Source organism: Callorhinus ursinus, unplaced genomic scaffold, assembly GCF_003265705.2.
Source record: "Callorhinus ursinus isolate GAN/ISIS: 27379988/994484 unplaced genomic scaffold, GSC_fseal_2.0 scaffold108, whole genome shotgun sequence".
In the NCBI taxonomy this organism is placed as follows: domain Eukaryota; kingdom Metazoa; phylum Chordata; class Mammalia; order Carnivora; family Otariidae; genus Callorhinus; species Callorhinus ursinus.
Genome location: NW_027397170.1, coordinates 1,381,972 through 1,401,781, shown reverse-complemented (window position 1 = coordinate 1,401,781; position 19,810 = coordinate 1,381,972). Strand labels below are relative to the sequence as shown.

Here is a 19,810-nt window from a genome sequence, read left to right as displayed (position 1 = left end):
GGAATAAAAACTTAGGGGTGCCTGGGTGGCTCAGTCGTTAAGCGTCTGCCTTCGGCTCAGGTCATAATCCCAGGGTCCTGGAATCGAGCCCCTCATTGGGCTCCCTGCTCAGCCAGGAGCCTGCTTCTCCCTCTCCCACTCCCCCTGCTTGTGTTCCCTCTCTTGCTGTGTCTCTCTCTCTCTCTCTCTCTCTGTCAAATAAATAAATAAAATCTTTAAAAAAAAACTAAAAAAAAAGAATGATAGTAGCCAGATAATTAAAAATAAATAAATACATACATACTTAACTGTGGAAGAGAAATACACAGAACAGACTAGCAACTGACTGGGGACAGAGATTGACTACCTAAGGACACCAGGGAAGGCTTTCTGAAAACCTTGAGCTGAGACCTAAAAGACCAAGAATTGGTCTAGAAAAATGTAGGGAACAAATGTTAACAGGCAGAAGAACAGCAAGCATAAATGTCTTGAGGTAGGAATGAGTTTGGTTTATTAAAGAAAAATAGGCCAGCATAGCTGTAGAGTAGTAATTGGTGAATTACATGTAGGGAGCAGAGGTTGGACCAGGGGTTGGAGAAGGTCACAGACAAGGGCTAGATCAGGTAGGATTTGGTGGAAGTCATGGTAAGGAATTTGAATCTTATTTCTAGGGTAATTGGTGGCATGGAGATGGTAAGAAGAAATTGGTTAGAGTTATGTTTGGAGATAGGACCTGCTAAAGGGTTAAATTTGGAGGATGGGGTAAAGGGAGGCATTGAGGGGATAAGGCTTAGGTTTTTGGCCTGAACGACAGTGGATGTTAGTAATAGTAAATCAGGTAAGGAAGAAGAGGAGGAGCATCCTGGGATGGGGCAGAACGGGAGGCAGGAGCAGAATCAAGAGCTCTGTTTTAGATGTGTGAATTTGGGGATTTATATTAGACTTTCAGGTAGAGAGCTTAAGTCGTCACGGGGGTATAATCAGAACAAGGAATTTGAGGGTCAGCTTCAAACATGACATTTTTAGCACTAGACTTCTCACTCAAGTGGCTACAAAATGTTAAGTGTTCTTTCCTCTAATAACAGCCTGTGGTGACATTCATGACGCTGTCCTCCCTACATTTTGGTCAGAATTGTTTCTAAGCATTCTTCCCCAAAATTCTCCCAAAAGCTCTAATCTCCGCAATCCCATTATTCTTTATTTCCTCATCCTTCACCAGTCAGAACCAGTAATTTTGAAAAAGCTCTAACTTTCTTTAATGTGTTAAATGTATATTTTACCATTTTGGTCTCAATTGTAAATCTCTCAATGGAAATCTGAGAAGCCCTAATTTCTTTAGATGGTAATACACAATTGATTTAAGAGATCAGGAATTCTCCAGTTTCCTTTATAACAGTGCAGTATTAGCAGTTTAATCTCAGTGCTAAGTGAATGTTTTGAGAAGAGGCAGATGTTGAAAATTAAAATATGTTAAGGCCCGATGAGGTGAAAAGCCAATTGTTCATTTCTGCCCACAAAGATTTGCTTCAGTGAATTGATTTCAGCAGCTGAGATGCTGGTCATTTCATTCAGTCCACCAAAAAGAATGATTTTTTTCAGGCAGGGGTGGGGTTGTTAAAATTCTGCCCGGCAGTACTGAATTCTGTAATAGGATGTATCTACTCTACTTCCATTGAAGGAGGCTTCTCTTTCTCTGATCCCTATGGTTTGCCTTGGGTTTCTTCCAGCATGATTTTGAAGTCAGAGGAGATGTTGTGAATGGAAGAAACCACCAGGGTCCGAAGCGAGCAAGAGAATCCCGAGACAGAAAGGTAAAGCCCCACTCTGCCATGTTGACAAAAACCCCACCCACCCTACTGCATTCCAGTCTCTTTCGTGGAGATGGTCTCATGCACCTGTAAGGGGCATCACATACTTACTGCTACAGCACTAGCTGGGTGCTTCCATAGAGGTTCTTATTTATTTGTTTGTTTATTTTAAGGTTTTATTTATTTGAGAGACAAAGCACAAGCAGAGGGAGGGGCAGAGGGAGAGGAACAAGCAGACTCCCCGCCAAGCAGGGAGCCCAACTCGGGGCTCAGTCCCAGGACTCTGAGATCATGACCTGAGCCAAACACAGACAATTAACCAACTGAGCCGCCCAGGCGCCCCTTTTTAAATTTTTTAAAAAGATTTATTTATTTATTTATTTATTTATTTATTTTAGAAGAGAGAGCATGAGCAGGAGGGGCAGAGGGAGAGGGAGAGAGAATATCAAGCAGACTGTGCTCTGAGTCTGGAGCCCAACATAGGGCTCAGTCACACAACCCTGAGATCACAACCTGAGCCAAAACCAATTGTCAGGCGCTTAACTGACTGCACCACCCAGGCCCCCCTAGGTTATTTTTTAGTTCTCCTAGCCCAACAAGGTAAATAAGTATTCTCTCCGTTTTATGAAGGAGGGAACTTAGAGGTGTAGAGAAGCTATGTACTTTGGACTCCAGTCTGGGGTTCAAATCTCAGCTGGTGGCAGAGCTAGGATTTGAAACAGATGTGAATCTAAGGCCTTTGCTGTTTCCACTTCACCGTGGTGTCTTTCTGTAAAGTAGTGTGGTCATTGCTGCAAGGGAGATGTACACAGTGCTGTCTGTGGAAGCACAGAAGAGAAAGTGATCGATAAATCAACAGCAAACATCTTTTTTTTTTTAATTTTTTTAAATTTTATTTATTTTTGAGAGAGAGAGCATGAGAAGGGGGAGGGTCAGAGGGAGAAGCAGACTCCCCGCCGAGCAGGGAGCCCGATGCGGGACTCGATCCCGGGACTCCAGGATCATGACCTGAGCCGAAGGCAGTCGCTCAACTGACTGAGCCACCCAGGCGCCCTCAACAGCAAACATCTTTACAATGTATACTATATGCCAGGGTCTGCTCTAAACACGCGATCTATTAACTAACAATTTTACATCAGCTTGGGGCACCTGGGTGGCTCAGTCGGTTAAGTGACTTTGGCTCAAGTCATGATCTCAGGGTCCTGGAATCAAGCCCCACGTTGGGCTCCCTGCTCAAGGGGGAGTCTGTCTCTCCCTCTCCCTCTGCCTCTCTCTGCTCCCTCGTGCTGTTTCTCTCTCAAATAAATAAAAAAATTTTTTTAAAGAGTATGTATGTATCTATTTATTTGACAGAGCGAGCACAAGCAGGGGGAGCGGGGGAGCGGCAGGGAGAGGGAGAGGGAGAAGCAGGCTCCCTGCTGAGTAGAGAGCCCGGCATGGGGCTCTATCCCAGAACCCTGGGATCATGACCTGAGCCGAAAGCAAACGCTTAACTGACTAAGCCACCTAGGTGCCCTACAAATAAATAAAATCTTTAAAAAAATTTTTTTTACAGCAGCTCTATGAGGTGTGTACTATAATTATACCTATTTAGTTTTAAGATTTTATTTATTTATTTGAGAGAGAGAGCATGAGAGGGTGTAGGTGCAGAGGGAGAGGGAGAAGCGGACTCTCTGCTGAGCAAGAAGCCCGACATAGGGCTTGATTCCAGGATTCTGAGATCACGACCTGAGCTGAAGTCAGACACTTAACCGACTGAGCCACCCAGGTGCCCCTAGTTATACCTATTTTATAGATGAGCAAATGAAAGCTCAGAGAGGTTGAGTAAATTGCCCAAGCTCACACAGCTAGTTGGGAACCCATGACGAGTTGAACACATGTAGTCAAGCTCCAGAATCTGAGCTCTTAACAATATCAGAATTTCTTGGGTCATATGGCCCCAAATTTTAACAAAACAATACTAGGGGCATCTGGTTGGCTCACTCAGAAGAGCATGCGACTCTTTATCTTGGGGTTGTGAGTTAGAGCCCCATGTTGGGTGTAGAGATTACTCAAATAAATTAAAACTTTAATTAAAAAATCTTAAAAAAAATAATACCATCAGGCACCTGGGTGGCTCAGTCATTGAGCGTCTGACTTCGGCTCAACTCATGATCCCAGGGTCCTGGGATCGAGCCCCATATTGGGCTCCCTGCTCAGCAGGAAGCCTGCTTCTCCCTCTCCCACTCCCCTGCTTGTGTTCCCTCTCTCACTGTCTCTCTCTCAAATAAAATAAAATCTTTAAAAATAATATAATAATAATACCATAGTTTCTTGGAAAGGTATAGAAGATTTCACAGAGGAAAAAAGTAGATTATTCTAACAACTTTACAAATGAAGGACTAGAGGCCCAGGAAGACTCTATGATTTTCCCCAGGTCATACTGTAGCAGATGATGGAGCCAAAGCAATGTCGCCCTCTCAGGGAGAAGTCCAGGCAAGATTTCACACCTTCCTGTCAGGCCTGAACTGGCTGCTTTCTCAGGTCACTGACTGAGCGCTTACGCGCCTAGTCAGCGTTTCTTCTTTTTTTTAAATGTGCACCACTGAGCATTTCAGAACAGTCCCATACGGAGCACCGTCTGTCCCTTTATAGAACTTGAGCAAGAACCACTAGAAGTGATTTTCTAGAGAAAACTGCTTTGGGAGAGCTCTGAACCCTTGGGGTCAGCCCACCCCCACCCTCTGAGCCTATCAAGTAACTTCCAGATGCCAAGAAGAGCTGCTGGCCCTGTTTCTGCTTCTGCCTTCACCCCAGGGGAGTTCTGTGTGAGCCAGCTATTTGTTTTTATTCCACTGTCTGCAAGGCAGAATTAGCACCAGATTCTTCCTCCTTCAAAGGAAATTCCAGTGTTTGGGGATTTTTCCCAATTTTGGGATGGCAATGATGGAAAGTGTCTGGTCAAAGTAATGACATTCTGAAGATACTAAATGTCACTATAGTATTTTCCCATGTAAAAGAAATGTATTTGTAGAGATGAAACTTCAGATTTCTTATCTCATAACTAGACATCCTCATGAGTGAGTGTCAGCTTGGATATAAAAATTCCTAATCTTTTGTACTTTTCACAGCAACATTTGGCTCCAGCAAGCCGCCTGGGGAGAGCTTTTAGCATTATGAGTATCTAGATCCTGTCAACAGGTTGGGATGCAGTTTATTCATACAGATACTAAGAATGGCATATATGGATGCTGTCACAACAGAAACAGACTTGTCCTGCTGCTCTTGTTTTTGTTTTTTGTTTTGTTTAAAGACTTTATTTACTTGAGAGCAAGACTGAGAGATGGCAAGAAGGAGCACAGAAGGGGAGGAGAAAGAGAAGCAAGCTCCCCGCTGAGCAGGGAGCCCGACGTGGGGCTCGCTCCCAGGACCCCGAGACCACAACCTGAGCCAGAGGCAGACACCTAACCAACTGAGCCACCCAGGCGCCCCAGCCTGCCGCTCTTTCTTATTCCTGTGGTTGTAGTTGAGATGAGAGTGGGGAGGCTCATTTCCTAAAGGCCATTATGAGTTTTTAGCATGTCTTTTAAGTGATACTCTAGGGGGGCACCTGGGTGGCACAGTCGTTTAAACGTCCGACTCTTGGTTTCGGCTCAGGTCGTGATCTCATGGATTGTGGGATCAAGCCCCACGTTGGGCTCTGCACTCAGCGGGGAGTCTGCTTGAAAGGTTCTCTCTCCCTCTCCTTCTGCCCCTCTCCCCACTGGTGCTCGTGGTGTGCGTGCTCTCTCTCTCTCGAATAAATAAATAAATCTTTAAAAAAAATAAAAATGATACCCTAGTGCTTGCCTAAGAACCTGCGCCAATGTATGTATAAGAATCTGCCTGTAACATGAGCCACACAAGGGCTGTTTAAATTCTAGATAACTAAATTAAATAAAATATGAAGTTTCGTTCCTCACTCACTGTAACCACATTTCAAGAGCTTGGTAGCTGCATGTGACTTGTGGCCACCTTATTAACATCAATATAGAACATTTCCATCATCACAGAAAGTTCTTTTGTTTTTTAAAGTTTATTTATTTAAGTAATCTCTGCACCCAACATGGGGCTCACACCCACGACCCTGAGATCAAGAGCCGCATACTCCACAACTGAGCCAGCCAGGCCCCCCAGAAAGTTCTTGTGGATGGTGCTAGCGAGCAGTGTATGTAAGTGGAAGAGGCACCTTGGAGGTGCAGGATGATCTGTGTCTCCTGGAAACCAGGCAGTCAGGTCAGCTCAATGAGAAGAGGCAGAACCAGGCTTCACTTCTAGATTAGATTAACTTCTAGATTAAAAATAAAAACAAAAAACAGTTTAGGTTGCCTGAAGGAACAAGGGCCAGTCTTAGAGCAGTGTGGAGGAAGGAACAGATGTCCAGAGGCCAGAAGAAAGAGGAGAAAAGGAGCATGTAAAATCAACATAGACCTCTCTGCCAGTTAGGGTGGTGGTTAGAATTGACGTACCAAGTCTGGATAAACAAACTGCAGCTTATAGCTTGAATTTCTTGCCATCCAAACCTCTTATTAAATATAAAGAAGGCCCAGGTTTTTTTTGTCTCAACAAGAAGTGAAGTCACCAGGAAGGAGCCTGTGCCTGATTGGTGGCAAAGAGAGATGCTCAGCCTCTGAATAACAAAGAATGACTGTAGAGTGGATCAACTACATACTCACTTTTTTTAGAAGTCTTCTAAAATCCATCAGTGTTTTGACATTGGACTCCTTGTCTCCAGGAAGTAGCAGAAATTATCAGGTGGTAGGGGCGCCTGGGTGGCTCAGTCATTAAGCGTCTGCCTTCAGCTCAGGTCATGATCTCAGGGTCCTGGGATCGAGCCCCACATCGGGCTCCCTGCTCAGTGGGAAGCCTGCTTCTCCCTCTCCCACTCCGCCTGCTTGTGTTCCCTCTCTCGCTGTGTCTCTCTCTATTAAATAACAAAAAAGAAAAGAAATTATCAGGTGGTAAAGAAAAAAGAAAGTCCTTCATTTTGGAGAGTCTGTTTATATTGTTTTTTATAAAATGCATACTCTTATAATTAGTGTTTCTTTCTCTCCATCCCTCTGTCCCACTCTTCTCCCAGATCTTCAGGGGCCTAGAAGTCTGTTGCTATGGGCCCTTTACCAACATGCCCACAGGTAAGAAACTGGGAGAAGTGCAGAGTCCAGCACCAGCCTTTCTCTTACATGGTGGAGTGTTATAGGAGAGACTGTCTTAACAGGGCTCCTCAGATTGGCGAGGTGCTCTAGAGCTCATTCTGTTTCTCTACGATCTGTCAGACAAAACTGCACCTAAACGTTACCCTATGTCAAAAAACCAGCCCTGTGCTCTTTCTCAAGAGCTAGAAGGCCGTGAAGATTTAGCTTCTAGGATGCAGTGTTCTGTGCTCAGATGGGGAAGAGCTGCCCTTACTGCCCTTTGGTTTAAGAAAGGAGGGAAAGAATAAGGTGGGGAGAAGATACCTTTCAGGTTTGTAAATGTTAAGAAAGAATTCTGCTCTTCCTAAATCATCTTCATTTGATAATGAGAAACAAGCACGGCAGCTACATAAGCCCTGTAGGCCTGGGGCCCCACACAGGCCCAGAGCAAGCAGGGAAGTACTCTTGATGAACATTTTCTAATTAACTCTGACATTGAATGTGATGTTATGTTTAGGAGTGCTATGGGGCTCAACTCTGGAGTTGTGTGGCACTGAGGCCCTGGCATGTGTATAGATTTGGTTCTTTTCGAAACAAAGTCCACCTACCTTTGCTTCTGTGCCCACTTCCTCCCCAGGGATCAGGTTCTCTTACTCCTCAAAAGATGGCCTTGGCATCTGGTCAGGGACAGATGAGTGGCAGCAAGAGAGCCCAGCAAAGTAATTTTACTTCTGTCTTCTTTATTGGTTATTGATTGGATTTTTATGACATTTCCAAGTGCCACTTGGGGATTTCTCAGTGTTTTTGTTCTTTGGTGTAATGAAAACGAGGTCCCTAACAGGTATCGTTTTGGAGATGAGTCAGTTGATCTCAGTTCTTTAAGACAAACAGGAGCCACCTCCACAATCCCCAGAAACGGACTGTTGAAAAAAGAGCACCCAAAGAGGCCCAGAAGCCATTCCTTGGTCCATTCTGCTGATTTTCCAGGTGCAGGTGGAACATCTCTACAGTCCCTTTTGATTTCTGTTCCCCCGAGTGTGTCAATTCCAGCTGAGCACGGAGCCCTTCCCCACTGGTGTACTGAGTCTCCGTTCAGGATGATGTGTATTTTTTTTTTTTTTTTGACTGAATGAATTATCTTCCTGTCTCTTGACATTTACAGTAATTACCACCAAGTATGGTGCCCTCAGTGGCCGTGATTATCAATTACCAACACAGAATTAGGCAGGGAGGGAGGGAAAGCAAACAGGTATTTTTTCACAGTATCTTAGCCAGCAATTTAGCAAATTAGGGAAATTGGATCTTAGATTCTTTTCTTCCAGTGTTTTATTTGAGAGACTGTTAAACCTTATCTACCAAGGGGCCTTCTGGGGACCAATAACCAGGGTAGGTAGCATATCGGTGGCAAACTTAGAATCCATACCTGGTATAGATTCTAGTTCAAGGCCTCTCTGTCCTTTTGGAGCAGAGATAGAGACTCTCCCACTTTGAAGTCTTGCTGTAAGCCTTCGTCCAGAGGAGTGTGGGATAGAGGGCCCAGGTTAAGTGTGTAGTGTACTGTGGTGATTTTAGGTCTCTCTGTGCTATTTAGATCAACTGGAGTGGATGGTGCACCTCTGTGGGGCTTCTGTGGTGAAGGAACCTTCGTTATTCACTCTCAGCAAGGTAAGTGTTTGATGCCCTGTCAGAGGGGGACAACACAAAATCTGTCCTCTGACGGAGCAAGGCTGGCACCCATCAGTCCCTGTGTACCCTGCCAGGGGGCCTCGAAAGCCTCTCTTAGCCCGAGCTTTCTCTGATCATGTGCCAGTGCCAGAAAACTCTCATGTGTGGAGTGTCAGTAAGGACTTGAGTTCTCTAAGTATTTAATTTATTAAGGGAATGTTCTCCCTTCAATGCTTCCTTTTTGCCTTATGCCTTTCCCCTCCTTTCTGTGGTGGCACCTTAAGTAGTCTGCTTCAGCACACCATCAAGAAATGGTGAAGTGACTGTTGCAAAAGTCCAGCTCTGATACCCTCCATGCTGTTTCCTTCCTGGGGATGCAGGGTACTCACCCAGTGGTGGTTGTGCAGCCGGACGCCTGGGCAGAGGACAGTGGCTTCCATGGTAAGTCTTGCTGTAAGCCTTTGTCCAGAGAAGTATGGATGGCAGGGCCCAGATGAAGTCTGCAGATGACTGTGGTGATTTTAGGCCTAAGTGTCCTGTTTCAATCAACTGGAGTAGATGGTGCACCTGTGTGGGGCTTCAGAAGGCCATGGACATGTGCCTGTGACATATGGGGTCCTATGTGATGAGTTTGGTTCACCACAGATCACCCAGTGATTAACACAGTTCTCAATGACCTTCTGGGTGCTCAGTGAATATTTGAATGAATAAATGAAGGAATGAATGAATGGCTAAAATGTCCTTTTAAAACAGTGGTTTGCTGGGGCGCCTGGGTGGCTCAGTCGTTAAGCGTCTGCCTTCGGCTCAGGTCATGATCCCAGGATCCTGGGATCAAGCCCCACATCGGGCTCCCCGCTTGGCGGGAAGCCTGCTTCTCCCTCTCCCACTCCCCCTGCTTGTGTTCCTTCTCTCACTATCTCTCTCTCTCTGTGTCAAATAAATAAATAAAATCTAAAATAAAAAATGCAACAATCTTCCTAAAAAAAAAAAAAACAGTGGTTTGCTCATTTGGCATTTATAAAAGTAATGCATGAGCTATTTCCATTGGTGGGGGTTAAATATTAATTAATGTTCATCACATGAAATATAAATGAGCATAGGGGTGCATGGGTGGCTCAGTCATTAGGTTTCTGCCTTCGGCTCAGGTCGTGATCCCAGGGTCCTGGGATCGAGCCCCGCCCGCATCAGGCTCCCTGCTCAGTGGGAAACCTGCTTCTCCCTCTCCCTCTCCCCCTGCTTGTGTTCCCTCTCTCGCTGTGTCTCTGTCAAAGAAATAAAATAAAATAAATAAAATCTTTAAAAAATATATATAAATGAGGGTGCCTGGGTGGCTCAGTTGGTTAAGCAACTGCCTTTGGCTCAGGTCATGATCCTGGAGTCCTGGGATTGAGTCCCGCATCGGGCTCCCTGCTCAGCAGGGAGTCTGCTTCTCCCGCTGACCTTCTTCCCTCTCATGCTCTCTCTCTACCATTCTCTCCCTCTCTCAATAAATAAATAAAAATCTTTAAAAAACAAAACAAAACATTTAAAAAATAAATAAATAAAAAATAAAAATATATATAAATGAGCACAAACACAATGAAATAATTCCAGTAATCCCACCACTTAGAGATGGTGATGGTAAAATTCTTCCATGCATGTGTGCATATATATGTACACGCATATATTTCACACAAATGTGATCACGCTTATACTGTTTTGCTTTCTCACCTAAGGTTGCAAAATCATTAAATTGCAGTGCCATTTTGTGCTCTCTGGTGACTTTTTTTTTTTTTTAAGATTTTATTTATTTTTATTTGAGAGAAAGAGCAGGGGAGGGGCAGAGGGAGAGAGAGAATCTCCAGCGGACTCCACACTGAGCACAGAGCTCAACGCAGGGCTCCATCCCAGGACCCTGAGGTCATGATCTGAGCAGAAACCAAGAGTTGGTCGCTCAACCGACTGAGCCACCCAGGCGCCCCTGGTGACTTCTCCTTTAACAGATTGGAGTTCCTGTTAGTAAAGTTGCCAGAGGCTGTAGGCTTTCACCAGCAGTCACTCCTCAGGCTTCTGAATGAGGTCCTGTGTCCTGAAGCATTATTTAAGATCAGCAGTTTTGCACTCACCCAAGTGACCCTATGAACTCCTACAACCAGGTTCCCGGAGTAGATTGACAGGAGTCTGGTCTGGGAAAAAGTGAAGTGACACTAATTTCTGCTTGTGTTCTCTGTCCCCAGCAATTGGGCAGATGTGTGAGGCACCTGTGGTGACCCGAGAGTGGGTATTGGACAGTGTAGCCCTCTACCAGTGCCAGGAGCTGGACACCTACCTGATCCCACAGATTCCTGGAGCTGCTGCTCACTCCAGCCAGCCATGCATGCAGCGTCTGGAGCCTGTCTCCACAGGACCCCGAGAATGATCCTAAGAAGCAGCCTTTTTCCAGGCCCCAGGAGCTCTTCTTCAGTCCTTCCATAGTCCTGGTTACTGAATATTTTATGTACATTAGCCTGAGAAGAAATTCTGGCTATGCAAGAGTCCCTTAAAGATTTTCTGTTTTAAGTCACCCTTTGAAATCTCCCATGAGCACAAAATTGTCATAATTTTTCACCTGAAAAGAATTTAAAACCATTTAAACCCCACCAGTTGAGCAAGATGCTGATTCATTATTTATTAGCCCTAGTCCTCATACTGGGGATGTTGGCTTAGAGCTGGAGGCACAGAATGCTGGCCTCTGGAGAATAGTTGGTCTCCCTAAGTTTGCTCCTCTAAAACCCTGTGTTCATAAAGGCCAAGAGTCAGACCCTTCAGTGGAAGGCAAGTACTTGGGGAATCTGTGACGTGACTTAAAATCAGAATAGTCCTCGGGCGGCTCTCAAGTGTTGGAGTGGAGCGGGGGGTGGCAGAGGGATTCAGAGGCAGGTAATAGATGTAAATATGAACCCTGAGGGTTAGAGGAGAGGGGAGTCACACTGGCCCTGATCTCCAGAAGTCTGTGCTATAGATGTGCTATGAAATAGAATCTCTTCAAGAACTGTTGTCCGAAGAGAGTCTTCTAATTCCCCGTTAGAAATAAATACAGTGTTTATTGTTGTAGCTCTGATATGTCACCCATTCCTCTTGAAACATAAGATCTCTGATATGGATATTTCCTGTCTGTAAAATGACGGATCCCACCAGGAAAGGAGCTGTTGCTTTCCTTGAGGTAATTTTTTTCTCTGTGCCTCCTCTTGCTGAACTGTATAGCTTCATAAATAATTTTGTTTGCCGAAGGAAGAGAAAGTGTTTTTCATCAACTCATTATCCAGGACTGTTTATAGCCGTTGGAAGGACTAGGTCTTCCTTAGTCCCCCAGTGTGTGAGGGCAGTACAGACCTGATTGTACAAAATGTTTTGTAAATGTTGTGCTATTCACCTGCCAATAAACTTGGTAGCAAACACTTCCACCGGTCATGACTTCTTGAGGCTTACAGCTGCAGACCTGCTCAGACCCTTTCACTGTACTTCAGTCTCCTCATCTGTAAAATGGGGGTAACAGTAGTACCGACTCCGAGCATTAACCGAGAAGACTTCAGTACCTACTGTATTTGCTATTGCTGCCATAGCAAATTGTCACAAACCCAATGCCTTAAAACAACATCCATTTACTATCTCAGTTCTGTAGGTCAGAAGGCCAAGTTGGCTCAACTGGTGGTTTCTTTGTTTCGGGTTTCACAAGACCAAAATCAAGGCAGCAGGGCTGTGTTCCTTTCCACAGGCTCGGGGGATGAATCCACTTCCAAGCCATTTCATGTTGTTGGCCAGATTGTTCCTCACAGTTGTGGGACTGAGAGTCCCCGTTTCCTTACTGGCTGTTGGCCAGAGGTCACCCTCAGCCTCTCCCACATTCCTAGGCTCATGAACCCCTAGCTGCATCTTCAAAGCCAGCAAGCAACCCTGGTCAAAGCTTTTCTCATGTTTGGAGTCTCTCTGACTTCCCCTTCCTCATCTCTCTGACTGCCGGATCTAGCTCCTGCCAGAGAAATTTCTGTTTTTAAGGGCTCGGATGATTAGACTGTGCCCACCAAGGTAATCCAGGGTGATCTCCCTGTCTTAACGTCCATAACCTGAACTACAGCTGCAGAGCCCCTTCGCCGCAGGACCTAGATTAGTGTTTGATTGAATAACCAGGGGACAGAATCTGGGGAGGGTATCTTGAGATTTCTGACAACCACTCCTATTTAACATACTTCATCCACAGATAAGAATCTGTATCATCATTTTTTGGTCTTCACATGTTCAGAGATTAGAGTCCTCTTAGAGGCAAAAAGAAGTAAATGCCCACGCTATTCAGCGCTGCCACGTTTGTAAGGAGGGTGGGTGGGTGAGGGAAGAGTGGAGAAAACGGAAGGAACTGGCATCACGTTTGTCCTGGGGTCATCATCACAGCCCTAGGCAGTGGGTATTCGGCACCTCATTTGAATAAAGGAGAATGGGAAAGAGATTTTGCTCAGAGTTTGCACAGCTAGTAAATGACAACCTGGAAATCTAAACCCATGCCCTTTCTGCCCCATCATGGAGCTTCCCACCCACATCCGTCACGGACCCGGGTCAGAGGCACTGGCTCAAGCCTCAAGGGAACTTGGGGAGAGGAGTGGGTTGTGAGGGCAACTAGAACTCTAGACTCTTTTGTGGGTCACAGTGGGAGGCGGTAGAATTTTCTTGCCTTCCAGCAGCAGGTCTCCCCAAGGAAAGCAGCCCTCCTTTGCCCTCAGCAGAAACTGACAGGATTGGCTCACAGCTGCCGGTTTCCACCTCCATCCAGCCTCCCGATTATGGTTGCTTATCTTTCAGTGATCAAAGCCTTAAAGTCCGGGGCGCCTGGCGGGCTCAGTCAGTAGAGCATGCGATCTCCAGGTTGTGAGTTCAATGAGCACCAGGCTTGGTATGGAGATTACTTGAAAGTAAACTCTTTAAAAAAAAAAAAAAAAACCCTGGGACGCCTGGGTGGCTCAGTCGTTAAGCGTCTGCCTTCAGCTCAGGTCATGATCCTGGGGTCCTGGGATCGAGTCCCACATCGGGCTCCCTGCTCGGCGGGACGCCTGCCTCTCCCCTCTCCCACTCCCCCTGCTTGTGTTCCCTCTCTCGCTGTCTCTCTCGCTGTCAAATAAATAAATAAAATCTTTAAAAAAGAAAAAAGAATCCAGTTCAGCCTTGCCTATGGCATCGTCTCTCCCGGGCTCATGCCAGGCCGCTGTCTACCCAGCAAGGAGTCCATGGGTCTTGGTGGGAACCGTAATGGCAGGTGGGCTTGAAGTAAGTGCTTCGGGCACAGTGACAAGTCATGGCTTGTGGCCCCTGGGGGTGAGCCAGGCCTCAGCCTCCCCAGGAATCTTGGGTGAAAGCAGGGGTGACTGAGACACATAAAAAAGTTTCCTGTAATTATCTCTCGAGGTCTCCCAACAAATATCCACCCTATTTTTCGAGCTCTGCATAACCCTTCCCGGAAGTCAGCTTCTGTCCCTGGCCTCCTGATGCTTGGCTGGGTTTTAGAGGCTTATCTGATGATGAAGTAAATCTACTTGCTCCTTTGACCTCCGGCTTTAAGACATCCTCCCACTTTTCCACGCCGCAGTCTAGCCCTCTGGGCACGGCCGCATTTGGGGAACCAGCTCCTGTGTGTCCTTATCTCGCAAATGAACTTCTGCAAAGGAGCTGGAAAGGCAGGGGAAGAAGAGGGATTATCATGCAGGTGCAGGGAGGGGGGCCTAGAGAAGAGCTCTGTAGATTATCTCCCTCCTAAAAAAACGCAACCAGAATCATCAACAAAGTATGGGCTCAGAAACATGCAGAAGAAAAAGAAAGGAATCAGTGTTGGGGTGGTTGGAGCGGAAGAAGCCGAGCTGCCCCGAATGTATCCTGTGAAGGCTGCGAGGAGCAGATAAGAGGGCCCCAGAGGCAGGCAGCACCAGGAGAAGGGCAGCGTGAAGGGGGCCGGCAGATCTGCCCACAGAAACCCAAGAGAATAGGGCTTGCTAGCCAGGGACCCCGGGAGCTTGCTTATCAAAGGCTGTAGACTGGCTGAGCCGGAGGCCCCTTTACCGTACTTCAGTGATGCTCAAACAGCCTGTAAATCTGCCCATAACAAGGAGAAAATTAAAGAAATGAATCTGGGCAAATAGAAATGGAGAACTGGAGACAGCCAGCTCCTGTAGAGAGCCGGGCTTGGGGACATGCGGCGCGGGGGTGGCCGGGTTGGCGGCGGGTCCTGAGATGAGTCCGAATGATCAGGAAAATCGAAGCAATGGTGGAAGGGTCTGGAGCAATGGAGAACTAGAGAGTCTCCCCCCACCTTATGGGGACTGGCACAGACCAGCTTTGGAGACCTAGTTTCAGGGACCCAGAATGATAAGGTAGTTTCACAAGTAGGTTGGTGCAGGGATTCTCAAACCACGATCCCCTGATGAGGACTGAAGGGGCAAATACCACCACCACTAGGAACTTAACTAAGCAGATTCCGGGCCTTGTCCCCCACATACTGCATCGGAAAACTGGGGGTGGGGCCGAAACTCATGTTTGAGAACCACTGGCTTAGCGTAAGGGGCTGCTGATTGGTGTAAACTTACCTGAGGTCTATTTTGTCTCCTGGAGAGGTGGCTCTGGGACCGCTTAAGGAAAACTAAGGTTTGTGGGCTGGTTAGTGGTTCTTAATCTACAAGGTTGCAGCAGCTGGTTTCAGTTGACTAAAATGGCCCTTTAAATAAATACAAAGCAAAGGACAAAGATTAAATTATATTAGCAGCCTAGGAGCAGAAGGGCCAGACTGCTTAAAAAAACAGCTAGAGATTTTATTAATATTTAAATTGCAGTGAAACCACAGCTGCAGCCTTTGACTCCAGCATAGAGATATGCAAATGGGGCTTTCTAAAGAAAGGCAATTTCAGACAGCCCGCGAGGTAACAAGAACAAATAAAACAAATGACTTTGTAATTTATCTTTATTGACTGATGGAGAGCAAGGCGAATAGACAACCCTCACCCAGTGAGAACCGCCACCCTGCCACCCCGCCACCAGCAGGCTCTGTGAGGGGAGAAGAGACAGCTGGCCTGGAGGGAGAAAGGCAGGCAAGACCCATAAGTGGGGACAGGAAAGACCCAAGGAGGACAAAACAGAAGGAGGCAGATGGGAGCAGAAGATGACTAAATTAGAAGCGAAGAAAAATGGAAGGCCAGCCCTGGGTTCCCTGGACCATCTGATCTTGCCAGCTCTCAGGGGCAACAGCAAGAGTAATCGTTACTATCATTTGCCACATTCCTACTAAGTGCCATGCACTATTCCCAACCTACAAATGAGGAACAGGACACTTTGAGAGGTCAAGCAACTTGCCCGAGGTCACACAACAAAAGGAGGTGGCAAAGCCTTGTTCGGGGAAAGATTTGTGCGGGGCTAAACTGTGCTGGGAAGCAATCCGAGGAGGCGGTGAGTAACAATCAGATTAGTGATTGACGGGAGACTACATGCCCAGTTCCCTGGTAACCGCTGTATGCGCCGCGGTTGTGAAAGGGAGGGAGAGAAGATCCATTTCTGGCCTTCAGATTGCTTACTATTCAATGCAGGAGGCAAGAAAGCCACGGGAAACCCTTACAAAGTTGTGCCTTCTGGTCCAGAAGCCCTCTGGGGGCTGTGGGGCGGCACCTCCGGGTGAAGCATCTCAAGCTGACCCTCGGAGCTTGGGTAGGATTTGGCTGGTGAAAAGCCAGGAGATTCCTGAAGGCCCAAGTGAGAACCCCTGCAGCTGGAGGAACTGGGGGAAGGAGCACCTGATCCAGGAGTTGGGAAAGTCTTCTGCAGATACATTTCTCTGACACCCCCCCACCCCCCGTCCTCCCCAACTGGCCATCCCAGGCTGAAACCCTGCCTCTCCAGTGCCTCACCTGCTGCGCCCTCTCAGGCACCCTGGCCGCCAAACATGGCGACCCGCAGGTTTTGCTCACACTGTAGCTTGTCTTCAGCGCATCCTGCTTTGCCATCCCCACGGGCCCTTCTCACGACGCCTCCTGCAGAGAACCTCCACCCATCTTCCGGGCCAGACTCTCTCCCCCCCGACAGAACACCCCAGAAGTTTGCTTTATTTAATGACACTTTCTTCCATCCATAAGTCATTTGTGTGTATACTCTCTTTTCTCCATTTGACCAGAACGTCCTTAGGGGCAGGATTAGTATCATTTTATCTTTGTTTGGAACCCAGCCTCAGTACCTGACAGATACTTTGTTGGGTACCCAGTGAGGATTTGCTGAATGGATGAGTTCAAGGATGAATGAATGGACGCATTGAGTGAAGGGCTTATCCAACCGCCCGCCCCCCCACCCCCCCACGAACACTAGTCCCTGGAAAACCAGCCACATTCTGCCCCTGGGAGTGCCAATTCCCTTCAGTCCTTCCCACCCACTTTTCTAGGGCCCTCATTTGCTCCAGAAACAGCGTAAGAGATCTAAGTGTCCAAGAATTACTTCCTCTTCTCAGCCCACACCTACAGATTTCCTCATCCATTCCTTCCTGCCTGCCATGAAGCCTACTCCTTTGTGATTAATCAAGCCAACACCCACACAGATGGAGGACATCCATTTCCCCTAACCCTGTGTCTTCCAGCAAGGCCCCCTTCAGGCTGGATACTCAAGACCGATAAACGGCTGCCGCCATCACTGGAGAGATAATTATGATGTTCATGATAATCTCTTTGCAACTTCAAAGCACCGGCACAACTATTATTTCTCCCTCCTCACTTGTTCCCTGAGAGATGGCCAGGGTAAAAATTGTTATCCCCACTTTATAGGTGATAAAACTGAGGTCCTTGTCAAAAGTCACCCAGTGAATTGGTGGCAGAGCCGGAACTAACTAGCCTGGGACCCCCTATTCATTAGAACACAGATGAAAATACCCTCATGATGTTGTCTGGGATGTGTTTGTTTGGGAGAGGGGGAGCGTGGACCCCGGTTGACTGGGGACAGGGGCCAGAGAAAAGAAAGTTTGTGGCCCTGTGAAGTTTCTCTGCAATGCTGCAGTTGACACTGGTTAATTCCAGAAAAATCTTGTTTTGTTTTAAAACATGACCACATGTCCTAGATTAGGGAAGGGGGGAGGGTGAATCTGAAGGTAACACAGACACACAGGTAAGCAGGTGTTTGCTGTCTTCTCCTGAAAACGACATAAAAACAAATGGTAGCGTATATTAGCAAGCGGAACTCAAACTGCAACTTATGGGAGTCTTCCCAGCTGTTAAGCTGTATGTCTGTGGGATAAACTGGGCCGCAAAGGTGTAAAATCTTTCCTTGGTGAAGCCTGTCCCTGGGACCTGTGGAGAGGAGGCCTCTCCTGGGGTCTGAGGGCTCCTGGGGACTGTCTCAGGGCCCTCTGCAGCTGCCAAAGTAAGAAGCCTGCTGGTGGGATCATCCCCAAGCCCACAGGGGCTCTGAAAGTCATGGGAACGAAGATTTGTGCCAGAGCCTCCTCTGGTTTCTAACCAAATGCCAGAGATATTAAGAAGAAAAGGAACTTTTTTTTTTTTTAATTCAAGAGGCCATTTCCTAAAGATAGGGTCCCAGGGCAGTGCTGGGGGGAAGCAGTGATGATCTCTCCTGTCTTCTTCTCTGGTTCCATCCTAAAGCGCAGGGCTTGTCAACCCTTTCAATCCCAGGCTGGCTCTGGGCTTTGCTCAGCCTTTAGCCCAACACTAGCCTCCATTACTCCTGGACTCCGCGGAGGCCTCAGCGGCTTCCCCGTGCCACTGGAGGCCAGGGGTGCAGAGAGGGGCAGAGGGGTACAACACCCGAGCCCAGAGAGGCGGCGGCTGCGCAACTTGGTGACTGCGCTCAATGCCATGGAATTGTACACCCCGAAATGGTTAATTGTATGCTATATGCATTTCACCCCAGTTAAAAACGAAAACTGAGCTGCCCTGGTTGCCCTTTGGGGTGGGGAGAGAAGCCGGGGCCGCCGTAAGGGCTGGAGGCTTCTTGCAGGGAGTGGCAGTGAGCGACCATGGGAAGGCCGGTCTGCCCACCACCCCCGTTTTCCAGGACCAGATGGGAACTGGGGGCTAGGGAGAAAGGCCCAACAGGGGCAGCGCCGGGGTCCGGGCAGAAGAGAGGCCCTCAGGGAGAGCCCGGAGGCTGCAGCCGCCGCTCATTTGCATCATAAGTGATTGGTTTTCCCTGCTCGTCCCTCATTAGGACACAATGGACAGTTGTGTGCTGTGTAGCAGATCCATTTACCGAGGGAGAGAGGAGGCGAGCAAGAGTGACTGCTGGGCCCTAGAGAGGGGGTAGGTGTGGGGGCAGCCGCCTCCCCTCCCCTGCTGCCTGGGGCCTCTGGGACTCTCATGCTCTCACACGCGGAGCAGGGACCTTAGAGAGTAAGCCAAGTCCCTCATTTTACAGATGGGGAGACTGAGGTGGTAGGAGGGGAGGAGACTTCCGAGGCCGAGCTCATGGCAGAACTGGGGTTTGGAAATCTACCATCTAGATTCTAGCCTCTCGTTAAGGGACTCACTCCACTTGCCTGCAGTACCTTCGCCATCCCCACCTGGTGGTTCAGGGTCGCCCTGGTCTCTTTCCTTCTATTCCAGGCCTGGGCTTCTCTCAGTTCCCTCTCCCTTATCCATCTCGTCTCTCTGTTCCTGCCCCTCTGTGTCTTGTCTCTTTCCCTTCCAATTTCCAGGCAGCTGGGGTAATTACTAAACTTCTAATTAACCCCTGCCTTGACGCGGGTGGGGTTGGCAGGAGAGGCAGTGATTTTTTTTTTTTTTAAGATTTTATTTATTTTAGAGAGAGAGAGTGAGAAAGAGCGTGAAGAGGGGAGACGGTCAGAGGGTGAAGCAGACTCCCCGCTGAGCAGGGAGCCCGATGCAATGCGGGATTCGATCCTGGGACTCCAGGATCATGATCTGAGCCACCCAGGCACCTGAGAGGCAGTGATTTTTGAAACTGTCTTGGTGTGTTTGGGGGATCGGTGGGGGAACTGCTATGTGTTGGGCCTATTGTAAGCCAGGCACTAGGACAGACATTTGACATAGTTTATCTCATTTCATCTTTTCAGTCTTGCAAGGTAGGTATTCTTGGAGCTGAGGAGAGTAGGAGAGGCTCAGAGAGGTTGGGAAACACGCAGGAGAACACCCAGAGGGCAAATGATAACGAACTCAAGAGTCCCTGCTCTTCCACCCCACACCCTGGCATAGGGGCTAAAGCAGGGTA

At 47.6% G+C, this 19,810-nt stretch overlaps 1 protein-coding gene across 15 annotated transcripts in view; it reads left to right on the top strand.

Annotated features, from left to right (window-relative positions):
- The window catches only part of BRCA1 (BRCA1 DNA repair associated), a 67,410-nt gene extending 55,830 nt beyond the window's left edge, over positions 1-11,580 (top strand). For 13 of the 15 annotated variants that reach the window (XM_073889497.1, XM_025861668.2, XM_073889501.1 and 10 more), the window contains 5 exons: positions 1,707-1,790; positions 6,886-6,940; positions 8,532-8,605; positions 8,986-9,046; positions 10,822-11,580. In XM_073889497.1, coding sequence (XP_073745598.1) covers positions 1,707-1,790; positions 6,886-6,940; positions 8,532-8,605; positions 8,986-9,046; positions 10,822-11,003 — 456 coding nt within the window. In that variant the 3' untranslated portion in view covers positions 11,004-11,580. Of the gene's footprint in view, positions 1-1,706; positions 1,791-6,885; positions 6,941-8,531; positions 8,606-8,985; positions 9,047-10,821 lie in introns of those variants that run through there. The other 2 variants (XM_025861669.2, XM_025861670.2) reach the window with 2 other exon arrangements.
- Positions 11,581-19,810: the final 8,230 nt, after the last annotated feature.